The 12,891-nt window shown below is 40.9% G+C and overlaps 2 protein-coding genes across 4 annotated transcripts; both read right to left on the bottom strand.

Annotated features, from left to right (window-relative positions):
- Positions 1-1,759: 1,759 nt before the first annotated feature.
- Positions 1,760-7,067, bottom strand: suox (sulfite oxidase). Of its 2 annotated transcripts, none has more exons than XM_062467072.1 (5): positions 6,917-7,067; positions 5,210-5,280; positions 4,151-4,349; positions 3,747-4,022; positions 1,760-3,638 (listed from the first exon to the last, which is right to left on the bottom strand). In XM_062467072.1, exons 2-5 carry the CDS (start codon positions 5,266-5,268, stop codon positions 2,409-2,411), a joined length of 1,764 nt encoding a protein of 587 aa, XP_062323056.1. In that variant the 5' UTR covers positions 5,269-5,280; positions 6,917-7,067; the 3' UTR covers positions 1,760-2,408. The 2 variants fall into 2 exon arrangements, with proteins under 2 accessions (XP_062323056.1, XP_062323065.1); XM_062467081.1 differs by lacking the exon at positions 6,917-7,067 and adding an exon at positions 6,437-6,473.
- A 456-nt stretch (positions 7,068-7,523) lies between these two features.
- Positions 7,524-12,083, bottom strand: mcrs1 (microspherule protein 1). 2 transcript variants are annotated; one of them, XM_062467059.1, is made up of 14 exons: positions 11,908-12,083; positions 11,083-11,280; positions 10,814-10,952; positions 10,520-10,681; positions 10,309-10,418; positions 10,070-10,178; positions 9,614-9,752; positions 9,457-9,532; positions 9,334-9,362; positions 9,155-9,247; positions 8,975-9,057; positions 8,752-8,839; positions 8,326-8,453; positions 7,524-8,218 (listed from the first exon to the last, which is right to left on the bottom strand). In XM_062467059.1, the coding sequence occupies exons 2-14, from the start codon at positions 11,250-11,252 to the stop codon at positions 8,132-8,134; spliced, it is 1,413 nt and encodes a 470-aa protein (XP_062323043.1). In that variant the 5' UTR covers positions 11,253-11,280; positions 11,908-12,083; the 3' UTR covers positions 7,524-8,131. The 2 variants fall into 2 exon arrangements, with proteins under 2 accessions (XP_062323043.1, XP_062323035.1); XM_062467051.1 differs by having other exon boundaries at positions 11,083-11,276; positions 11,917-12,083.
- Positions 12,084-12,891: the final 808 nt, after the last annotated feature.

The raw sequence follows: 12,891 nt of genomic DNA, 5'->3' as shown, positions 1-12,891 counted from the left end.
ATGTAACATTGGTTTCTCTGTAACCACATTTCAATCAAACAGTGTAACATTTTTCAACATGCTACAACGTGCCACTTCTAACCGAACAACAACATAACCTCATACACAGATATACTCTGCACTGGTTTGCAGCCTATATGTTAGAATTCTGTAAATGTGCAGACCTTAAGCAGAAATTTTCAAACCCTGTGTTCAGTTTTGCATGGTCATGTCCTTTTTTTTTCTCCTTTTTTTTTTTTACAGCTATAGCAAATATGGCCAAATATACCTCTATTCAACTGCACAATATTTGAACATGACAAAAGGTATGGGCAGGATTTGTGAAGATAGGATCTAAGGTAATTCTATCTTTAGTTCTCCTAAAAGGGAAAATACAAATCTATCTTATGTTCAGGTTACATGTTGGATGAGAAGAATATGAGTGTCAGTGGAGATATTGCGTAGAAATGAGGAACTTTCTGTGTCACTGACTCTGTGGCTGAGGGGTGAATACTCATGGGACAGTCATTTTCCATTGACCTGAGTGCTGACTGGCCTTCCAAGAACATCCTGATTCATATCAATAAACCCAAAAGGCTACATTCAGTGCACTTCTACAACATTAATCAAGGATGTTTGTATCCGCTCTGCGCACCTTCACGAAACGAAAGTCCCTCCCCCCTCTGAGTCAGAGAGGGGGGAGGAACACAAGGTCACATCTGCATGCTGCTGAAAAGTACATTTTTGAATTTTCTAGCTAGCTTTCCTTGCAAGAAATATGTCCTAGAGCGTGATACAAAGCATTAATGAGACACTGGTAAGAACAAGTACAGTACGGTATGTGGGTCTTTATACTCACTAAAATAATGCAACTCACAAGCTGTACTTGTCTTGCTCTCTGCTTTGATCCTGTTTCTTGTTTTAGTGGGTGGGAAGGGGTGGGAGGAATGTGCACTTTTAGCAGGTCTCAGGCTTGACACCCATAGCACCTGTCTGGTTAAATTCTGAAGAAGCTTTCACAGCTTTTCCTATTCCAATAGCACCACTTCATAAAGTGTGTTTTTCCCTCCATTCAGTTTTTATTATATTGTGAACTTTGGATTCCTTATTGAAATGACTAAAACACTGCCTGCCTGTGGTCTTGTCTCTTGCTGACTTTGTTTTTCTTTCAGATCATTATCATTAAATCACCTGCTTTATACTACCATAGTCCACATTATTTATTGTTGTTAACCACTTATAACCAGCCAGCGAACTACTGCTTGCTCTTCTCTATGCCTTTCACTCCCTTTCTTGTATGACTCCACCCTGTAAGTCTCTTGTTCCCTCCCTCGTGTAGTCCCTGCCAGCTGGAATGTTTCCCCTTCTTTCCAGGAAGCTGTCTGGACCAGTTCACATCCCGTGTCCAACGTCACCACATCTGTGCATCATTGAGTTCAGAGAGCAGAACAAACTTTCAGGTCTTCCCTTTTTACATTGTAAAGTAAACTAGAAAAGTGGTAACAGATGTATTGTGTGTGTTGAAGGGGGGAGGGGGAGGCAACACACACCAGATTGTACTAAAAACATAATAAGCCTTTGAATACAATAAAATAAATCATAGCAAAGCAATACACCAAAGAGCACATAACATTTATCTCAGTGTGACAGCAGTTTGTTTTTTAATCATATTTTCATCTATACTAGAAACATTTTCTAACCACTAGAGGTCAGTGGTTCAGTAAGATTATTCTGCAGTATGTATGTTCTACAATAGAAAAAATCATAATAAACACCCAAATCAAACTGGAGAAAATGTTTATTCAATATACGTGAATATACATTCACATAAAAAGCTGTTTCACTGGTTAATTTAGTATAGTGTGCAAAATAATGATTTAGTTATTGAAAATATAGCTCTTGAAATACCTTTTTGCTATTGAATACCATAAACAAGATTGTACCTGAATGCTACAGATTGAAATCATCGATGCAAAATGCTTCAGATTATAACATCTTAAAACAGATATGATCTGAGCCAAATGCTTTTGGTCCTCAAATTTTTCTTATTATGTCTAGATATACATTTTTGTAATATTCTCAGGATTATGTAGATGATACTGCCACATCAAATTAAAATAAATTATATGCATTTATGACATCAAAGCCTAAACTTCAACATCCCTTGAGTGAATCAATGGGAAACCTTTGCTTGGTTTTTCACCAAAAAATGTATTTAACCAAAGTAACTAATTTCATTAAATTAAAACTAATAACTAAAATCATTAGATAAGGCACCTTAACAGTTCATGTCTTGCTCAAAGAAAATCCCACTATTATTCTTCCACCTACATGTAGAAAAAGCAGTGGGTTCTGTCAAGCTGTCCCGATCAACTGGCAGCTCACAGGGACACAGGGACTTAAACCAGTCACAACCCAGACTGGAATCTCTAAATGTCGTCTTCCTCATAATCATCTCTGATACCAATATGAATTCTGTGCCAGGCGTTACTCAGCACACCCCTCAGGTTCCAGATGGGTGCCACAGAGTCTGGCTGCATGTTGTAGCTGTTGTCCACTGCCTTGCATACAATTTCCAGTTCCTGGGCATCAGGGGGAAGGGGGGCCGTTAGCTCCCACAGCTTCCATGCCCAGGCTTGGCCTGGAGGAGGTGTGGGAGCTGGGGCCTGTCCCTTGTCATTGGTCCTCAGTTGGGCCACCTGCCACGTCTTTCCCCCGTCCAGAGACACATCCACCCGTACCACCTCCCGGCCACCTCCACTCCAGGCATAGCCCTTCACAGTCACCTCTTCAGCACTACGGTCCACCACTGTGCCCTCTGCCGGTTGGGTTATGGCCGATTGGATAGGAAGTTCCTGAATGGCTGGGGCTGACTTAAAGTCCACTGTGTCCCAGTCTGTGCCCGGGGAGAAACCCTTGTAGTCATTCTGCTGCCAGTGGCTGTTGCTCTCATCCGGACTCACCACAATCTTGCCCAGCCATTTCACGTTGCGAGCACCCACCGTGCCTGGCACCACAACTCTGACAGGGTAGCCATGGTCAGCAGGGAGGTCCTCCCCATTCATCTCATAGGCCAGTAGCACGTCACCTTCCTCACTCATTGCCTTGTTCAGTGGGATGGATGCTCCATAGGTGGTGCCTGTCACATCGCTGTCCAACCCCTCAAACTGCACATGACAAGCCCAGCTGGCTACTTCAGACACATAGCCAGCAGCCCGTAGCACATCCTTTAGCTTTGCGCCACTCCACGTAGCATTACTGATGGCAGCAATGCCCCAGTTCAGCCCTTTCACCTGCTTGACCTTGTTCATCTCAGAGCGGCGATTGCCTGCACACTGCAGCGTGGCGGTGACAGAGTGCTTAGGAAAGCGTGTCTTCAGCTCCTCCAGAGAGAGACTCAGTACACCTCCAGGCAGCCCTTCTACCTGAAGTCGGTAGGAGGCTGGGTCCACGCGTGGCACAGGGAGGTGGTTTCGCTTAAAGAAGATGGTAGAAGGGGTGATGTAGCTGTCAGAGAGGATCTCGGGAGGAGGCTCAGCATTGAAGGGCTTGAGGCTGTTAATGTGCAGGACGGGGTGGCGGGCAGGGTCGCTGGAGTAAGGGTCTGAGGAGACCACGCTCTGCTGCTGCTGCCGGTCCTCTGCACTCAGCTCACCCACCTTTCATAAGACAACAAAGGTTTTGGTTTGGTGGCAACAAGATGCATGTAGACCAAGAAAACACACATTTTGAAAGGGTCTTCTATAACACAAGAAAACACAACAAACCTTATACTCTGAAAGAATCTCCAACACGTGGTCCTGGCTGTGTACGGCATACAACGCCCAGAAGGGCTCTAAATCTCCACCTGCAGCCAGCATAATCTTGTCCCCACCAGGGTGCATGGACACAAACTCAGTGATGTCATAAACACTGCCCTTGTAGGTAACCCAAACACCATCCTCCAAGGAACGGTGCTTGGTGACCTCATCCTGGGAGTAAATGGGCTGTGATGAATCTTGGTTTATCGGCTGCATCGTTGTAGAGGTAGCTGCACGCTCAGCCTGCAGAGGTCAAAGACAATTATAAGTTATTTTGGCCCTGTGTTGTCTAATTTGCAACAGGACTGCTTCCCCCTCATGGCATCAACAGAACTGAATTTGCATCTGCTCTGACTGACAGTTGCTCTCACCTGGTTGTGGTTGAGTCCATATGCCAGTACGGCTCCTGTCCCTGCTAGCAGTCCTGCTAAGGCATGTCTCCAGTTTGGGCCATGTGCACGCTGGGACTGCTCCCCTGACTCCTGCCCACCATGGCTGCTGCCCCATCGGGAAGAAAGGCTGCCTGCACATGCCAACACTGGAGGGACTGCCTCCAGTGGTCGTTGCAACCTAGAGGAATCAATATGACATCTATGTATGTCTAACCATGTTGAATTGGTTGATTCCTTAACACCACCCACCCATTACTATCAAATTATTTTGTTCTCTGTAGTGTAGCTGGCTCAGATGGTGTTTATGAAGTCAAAGCCTGGAGAGGTATGTGACATACAGTATGTATGGGTGTAACCAATTCTCCAAAGAATGACTTATGTCATGAGTCTTCATACATATTGGGAAATTGTGTGAAGACTGGTATTTCTGAAATTCAATGCTAAAGAAGACTGACAGAAATTTCTGTCAAAAGATAAGCAAACTGAGTGTAGTTTGCTTATCTTTTGATAATTTCTTACCGTATGCTAAGATTGTTTGTTTTGCTCAATAGGAAGTTCCTGGGTTGCAAATCTGTTTCATGTCACTACAGCAATAAAACCTACTAATAAACTGTGTGTAATCAATCTCTTTGTCAGAAGTTCAGATAAGGTAACCCTTAATTACTGTGTCTTTGCTCCTGCTCAGAAATGATTAAGCTTTTTTTTAAGCTGACTTGACCAGAACCAGGCCGACTTGAGTAGTTAACCTCTCAGTTGTAGACGTGGGTGGTAACTTACTGTACACACAGTTGTATTTTATGGGGACATTATGTAGAAACAATGTCGCCACATTAACTACTGTAAATAGAGACCTTTGTCTGGGCAAGACTCAAGCTTCCCATTAAACCTATATTACAGCAACCAAGTGGACAAAGCAGATGAGATATAATACATTAAGTGATACATAATATGCCAACTGATTAAACACAGAACAAAATAATCTGAACAGACCAGTTAAATTCTAATTAGTTACATTGGTGCTTGTGGTGTTAAACATACCTTTGAGTCTTGCGAAGACCAACCCTGGTAAGGCTATGACACTGTCTGAAAAGCAGCATTGCATTGATGGTCTGAAATAAGAGGAAATAAACATTTTTTAAACTGTAAACACATTTCAAATGCATATCAAATACTTCCAATCATCTTCCAGCAGCACATTAATTAAGGACAGATTTAAACTGTGTGTCTAGTCTAGAGTAATCAAGACACCTGAATTCATTTCCATCTTATTTATACTAATATGTTGACAGTGTAGCCAAACTATCTAAACTGTGTGAGAGTGTATTTTGAGAATTTGACCTGACCTAATACGTTGAGTCTCAACGTATATCAACTTTCACTGAGACTGGAATCAATGGAATCTGTAGCCAGGCCACTGAGTCATATGCGTCTTAGATATAGACTAGGTTGGAGAAAAAACTACAATTTACCCTCGCAGAGGTTCAAACATATTAGCCTACTATTAGACTTTCAGCTACTGACTACTGAATTCAACGACTGTTAAAAGGCAAATTAGAGCATTTAGAAAACTGTCTCAATACGTCATTCTGAACTCCCCATAGTGACACAATAATCAAACGTTTCACTGCCATGAAAATGTTCTGCCTATAGAGCAATGGGTTACCAAACTTCTTCAACTCCTCCTCGACTGGCCAATCAGGGGCTACCTCAAAAGTGAAAACATGCCGACCAACCACGATAAGGCCGGTGCCAACCCAGGGTAGTTTCTAGAAATTGAAGTTATTTGCTACCATACACATTTTAGCCGTAATTTTTGACATAAATAATTGAGACTGGTAATAGTCTAATCCTGTCACGAGTTAAGAATTATACAAACATCCTTTCTTTCAGTAGATACAAGTAGCCACATGCATCTTGGTCTAACTGTATCCTTCAACGCCAGTTTATATCAGCGTGAGACAAAATACCGGCTAATAAGGTGGTGTTATCACCTGTTATTAGTACTTTATTGATAGCCATAAACCTGTATTGTACAGACTTACACCCCAGCCTCATGTCTTCTGATCCAAATTTAGATCCATACGAAACAGTCTAACTTTAAGAAAAATGTCAACAACATACGAAATTATAACTCTATAATACTAAGCACGATCAGTTAAATAGACAATAGCATTTGCTATAATTGACACTCACAATTATTTATGTAGCTAACAATAAGTTGTGTTGCAATTTGCAATGCAATAAAAGATAACATTGGGAACAAACCGTTCCTGGACCAAATCCCAATATCCACTGTTCTAATGTCCTGGCTTTTTCTCCAACAGTTTAGATTTGACGTTGCGTTGGTTGACAATACTACACTAGTATCCGCATATTTGAAATCATGTTACCTACAAAAAAAGCTTGTGGGGGTGACTTCGGTTGCCTAGTACTGTACTGGTACAGTACAGCTCTAGCTAGCTCGCTAAGACTTCCTCAAAAAGCAGAGGGTGGATTGATTGCTGATCAATTAATATAGTTAGCTAGCCATTTAAACTTGAAATAGTCAGGAAACGACGCAGGTGTAATAGACAATGTACTTTTCCCCAAACCCTAAACAAATACAAACCTACTAGTAGCAGGATTAGCATATACTATACACAAGATGGGTAGCTCTAACTAGCTGCTAACAAACATGAATTGTTAGCAATCTAGCTGCATCAATGTACTAATTGCAAAACTGAGAATACAAGTGACACAACTTACCTCTGATAAATGTTAGAGCTAATATAATTTCAATTGCGATGGGGGATTATTCCAGAGATCGACCTGTACTCTTAAAACTTGCAGTGTGTACTGACGTAATTAGCCTGTGTGTGTGGAATCCCCTTTCAGTGTGCATTACGTCAGCACAAAAAGCAAGCACATTGAAAGCAGTCTGCACCATATATTAGGAGATCTGTGGTCTACCTTGAAAATACCGATATTTTCACAACAGGTTTTCCACAATGATTTACACGTCAGTAAAACCATGGTGCTATTAGTTTAGAAAAGAGCTGCAAACATAAAAACTAGACTACCTAACAGACGTTAGTTATCAAAAGGAGAATGTACCGCTGCGATAAGCTTATCTCAACTAGTTTTAAGGCCCTCATAAAAATGTTTATGAACTGCTAGTGCAATTTCATCTTTAGAACTCAACGTTTAGCTCCCCGATTTTATCAATTCACACGTCTAGACAATTCCATTATCGGCATAACCGATGTGCGACACATTGTAATGGCAAACGTTTAAACTGATTTAAATTATATACTCGAGCCAGTGAATCAAATCAACCAAACCAGTAAAACAATTATACATAGAAAAATAAGTATACAACTAAACACTTTTTATTCAACACCGTAATACAAAATTAAAGTGGGGTTAAACTTGTCCACGGATTTGGCTTAAGCAACACAAACAGAAATGCACAATTCCACTTTCAGTACAAGCAATTATCTATTCTGGTTGTAATCTACTAATTTATCCTTGCATTAGTACAATCTGAAAAAAAATCCTACAAGGATAAAATTAACCATCTTAAAGGAATGCATCTCACAGGCACAATGGACCTTGGTCTGAATCCCAATCTAAACCGGTAAAAAAAATAATATATATATTACCCAGTCCGGTGCTAATTGACAGCATTTTTATATATATGGGTGTATGTGTGGTTTTACCGAAATACTGTACACATCCAAAAGACTTGTGTAAACCAAAGTTGTAAGTTGTTTCTGTTCTCAACGTCCATGTTAGTGTCCTGATTATCTTCCCTGATGTGGCAATGGCTATAAGGATTCTTTAAATTTCAGGTCTGATGAGGCGTGATGGCACACAGTGTCTCAGGAAGGCCATTGTGTGCTGTTAGTCTATATGAAAGAGTATGCTGGACCTAGAAATCCGAGTGTCCCGCATTTAACTTCCTCCACTGAAGTGAGGCTCTCATTGCTGGTTCATCTTGGCTGCTTCGGCTTTGATGAGTGAGATCAACTCCTGGTTGATCAGGAATACAAAGCGAAGACCTGCAATCTAAGAAGAAACAAATGTACTTGTTATTCTAAGACAAAATCATTTCACCAATACCGGTGGTATTATTGTTAGCTGTCATATGGCTTTGTGATTTCCGTTCCACACACCTCCACTACTGAGTTGTTGTTAAGTTTCCACTTGTTTCCAGACAGAACTGGTCTGCCATCTATGTAGATGGGTCTACGTCCTTCATTGGCAATGAAGAAGTCCCCGTTGTTTTTCAGCTTAATGATCCCTGTAAACAAATATTTATATACAGTGCACTGCATTAATTCTGGAATATTAAACTATTTTGTTATTTTTTTGGTGTTGTTGGGAAAAATACACTGACAATTAAGTGCACAGTCAGCTTTAAGTAGTATAAAATAAAAATACAATGCTTTAAAATATCAGAAGTTTTTTGGTACAAAACTAAGTGTGCCAAATTATTAGGGTCATTCTAATACTTGCATGCAACAACTTCCTGAAGTCTGCCCCCCCCCCCCCCACACACACACACACAAATTAAAAAATAAATAAAAGGCGGTGCCCACCTTGTTTTCTCGATATTTTCCAGGCAGGCCCTTCCAGTGACAGATCTACATCTATCTGCTTATCCTTTGTGGCCCTGCCCAGAGTAATCTGGAAACATTGGGTTTTAAATATAAGCCAGCACCACACTCACCTTACTTAAGAGTTTAGGTAATAAATGTACCAAAAAAACAGAGAAGTTAAAAAGTACATTTACAGTATGCTATGTGTATGGGTACAGCTCACCTCTCGTGACCTCATGAGATACCGGACCATCCGTCCTCTAAGCGCTGCTAGTGTCTGGTTGTCAAAGTCTGGGGAGTTCATTCCTAAAAAATAAAATAACAGCAAACACAACAAAGCTCTTAAAAAAGCACATTCTGTGACACCTATGTGAAACTGAGCTTCTCCACATAGTGCTCTCACCTGTAATGCTGTCTACCAAGACCTGCCAGCGTGGTAACTCCTGCTCCAGTTGCCTGATCTCCCTTTTCTGATGGCGATCAGAGATCATCAGCTCTGAGGGGATTGAGAAAGAAAAATAAGGCTCAGATTCAAAAATGTAACAAGCATACATTTCGACAAGTGGCCGTTAGGTGACTTACCGTGCTCCAGCACTTCATCCCTACTCTCCCTGTGTGAGGAGACACACATGAATGTCAGAAAAATGGAGGGCTCTGAACATGACATTTCACAGACTTGCAGAGTACTACAGAGTGAAGTCTTACTTTAGCTTTGCATCGTCAACCATCTGTTCAGCATCTGAGAAGTTGAGGACCTGGTCACTTTTAGGGAGAGGTTGGACTGCAATAGATCATAGAACGGTAGTCAGTTTAAAAGGACTGAAAACAAACAGTCAAGAAAATGTAGCAAGTGTGAACTCACCACTCTGGTCCTCCAGCAGGTAGTACTGTTTGAGTAGCTGCCAGTGCACCAGCAGGCTCTTTGGTGTGCGTGAGGGGTAGAACACACTAGGGTGTTTACTTAGAAGCTCCTGGAACACCTCGAGTTTGGGCTGACTGGTCTTCAAGTGAAACAGAAATAGACTCGGAGCATGACATAAGGCTTTTTAGGTACGTCTGAAATTGATATTTTACTTGTCAATTAAGTTAGTTTAACATTCCCAAACCCTTGAAACCCTTGAAAAAATGACTTGAGTCCCAGTAATTGCTTAGACTAACATGCAATCAAACATTGAAAGGTTTGTCATGAGGCAGTACTTTGTAACAAATGCTTAGGAAAGATTAAAATGAGAAATATGGTTTTGCTTTGAGTGAGGATATAGCCCTCAGTATATACTATTTTTGATTGAATCATGGTAGATTATCCTGTCACACTCACAGAGCCAATTTTTGCCAGCAGAACCTCCTCGGCCTGACTGAAGAGAGCTTTGCTCTGGATTGCAGAAATGGCCTCAGGGTGGAGCTGTCGCATCGCCTGCCATGCCAGTCTGAAAATTAAGTCAGTAGACTGTGTGAGTAAGCAATTGAAATGTGACTGGCAAGACAAGAGAAAGAAGTGACACAACTAGAGAAAAAGACAAAACAATACAGAGGAACAGGTGTCAAAAGATTTCTTACTTTGAGATGACAGGGTCGTAGAGAAGAGCGTACCACCTTTCTTGGATTTCCCTCAAGGTGAACCGACAGCTGAACTTCACTCCGAGGTGAACAGAGGTTAGGTCTGTAGTCTTAACATACATTCACAAACACACCCACAGTCAAATAAGCAAGTGAAAAAAAAAGAGTTGGAAAGAATACTGATAAGTTCCTTTTGTACATCACCATGCACCTGTAGTACAGCATTGATAAGTAGCAGGTCGTCAGTGGGTTTCCAGCGGCCAAGGTCTTTAGTAATCTTTAGAGGCTGCTTGCTTTTCTTTACCCTTTTGGTAATGGCCGGGGGAGTTATCACCATGGTGAGTGGTGGGGTGAGAGCGCTGGCCTTAGACACCTGATTAAATAGATTAAAGAACAACAAATTATTTATTTCTCTATACAGCCACATTTTTTGTTAGCCTTGCTCTGCCCTGTACCGCATTATGATCATATCATTCACCCTATGGATTCACAAGCTCATCCATACCTTTCTCTTCTCATTAGAGGAGGGTTCACTCGTAGAGCAGCGAATTGGTTCTATAATCGGAGGGCCCTTGATTCTAGTCGATGATTTAACCAGGCTGCTCTCCACCAACTCATCGTCAAACTTCTTCCTCTTGATTGACCTGAGAGCAGAATATAGGTACTGTATTATAAAATTATCATCTTTGAGAGGCATGTATATATGTATGCCATAATGATAAAAGCTTGTGTGTCTAAGAATGTGACAGTAACAGAAAATATTAACAATCAAACCTGGAGGAACTTCTTCGTTTAGGCACTCCGCCCCCCCCACCACAGACAAAGGCTTGTGTTGCTGTTCTTTTAACATCTTTCACCCCCATAGACTCCTCATCCTCTGATCGGCTCTGAGTTCCAGCTGCTCCGATTTGTGGACCTATCCCAGGAGCAGCGCCTGCCTGCATTTCTGTTCACACAGATATTCCCCTCTATCTTTTCAAATAAAATAACACAAGAACGTCCCAGCATACATTAATAACTAATTCCAATTCCACAGATTGGAATAGGGCAGTTCACAGCATGCACAAATATTTTAAAGGATCTCCAGTTACTCAATCATGGTACAATTTCAGTAATTTATGGTACAATTGCAAGTACATTTTGCAATTGGGGTCAGGAAATTTAATTTAATTTATCTGAGGCGATTTACATATGGGCATCTGAAATAATAATGTTACTATATGAACCTACAGTGAAGAATAGGCTAGCTACTGTAAGCCAGTTTTTCAATTCAGTTAGCCATGCTAGTCTAGCTAGGCTATCTTAGCACCAACGCTGTTAGCTGCCCTAGTATCTAGCTAGTATAGTCACGACGTTGGTAACGATGGCAAAATACCCTAGACAGTAATACACTTGCACACTATTCATTTTTAACACTCAGACCAAGTTATCTGTTTTCCAAGCATACTAACAAGTAGATACACATTCATTGCCAACGAGCTAGGCTAGAGCTAGTTTGATGTCGAGGTTCGTCGCCTATCTATCTAGAATACGATGCTAGGTTAGGCTAGCCACCATCGTCTATTTAACAAAGTAACTAAATGGATCATTCTTTCTTACCCCGCTTACACTTTTCGGTGTGACTAGCCAACTTGCTTCAAACCACGTGCATTGGGCTGGTATGAACTAACGTAACTGTTATTTCCGATATGAATCTACTGCTAGCTGGCTAGCACGAATCCAACAATAACAGACGTAAATCTTCTTCCGCATCCCCGTAAAACATGCCATGGCTAGATGAGCTACGCAAAACAGTGCCACTGACAGGCCTGGAGCGCAACACACCTGCTGATGACTGCATAACATTGTATGTTAAATGTGTTTCATTGTATAAACTTTACTTGGTAGGCTCTATCACTAGATAAGATTCAAAAGTCGTAAGTGGCTTGACGTTATGTGTAAGTAAGCATAAGAACAAACAGCTTATTAATAATGCATCCCGATTTACCAATAGATGGCGCAGATTTACAGATATGTTAAACCAGGTCAGAGGATCTTCTAGATTCTAGAAGTACATACATAGTGTTTTCTCCAAATGTCTGAATGTTTGATATTAGTTTAAACAATAGGTTTGGAGGTGATATAGTAATACCAATTTAAAAGGCAACACCTTACAATTTCCTCCAAAATTGTACCCTCTCTGGCTCACTGTTAACATTTTTGATCAGTTCCAGCCCTGCCTCCCAACTGCTGTCTAGCACATATCCTGCAGAGTTAATCCATATAGTGGTGAAAAGGAGCAAGCAATGACACAACAGCCGAATATTTACATTTACATTTAGTCATTTAGCAGACGCTCTTATCCAGAGCGACTTACAGTAAGTATATAAATCAAAGAATATAATTCTTACTCTAACTTACACTATGCAATGGACAGACTGTATTAACAAATTTGTGACAGTAAAACAACATTTAGCTTGATGTTCATGTACTGCATGCTTAATGCCAAATTTATTATAAAATTATTTTATTATCTATATACTACTATACTAAAAAAGTCGAATTGAAATTTTGAAATTAATATTGTCTTGAAATGCATTAGTT

This window comes from Osmerus eperlanus, chromosome 1 (assembly GCF_963692335.1).
Source record: "Osmerus eperlanus chromosome 1, fOsmEpe2.1, whole genome shotgun sequence".
NCBI classification, from domain to species: Eukaryota; Metazoa; Chordata; class Actinopteri; order Osmeriformes; family Osmeridae; genus Osmerus; species Osmerus eperlanus.
Note: the sequence above shows the minus strand (reverse complement) of the source record. Positions and strands in the feature narration are given on the sequence as shown.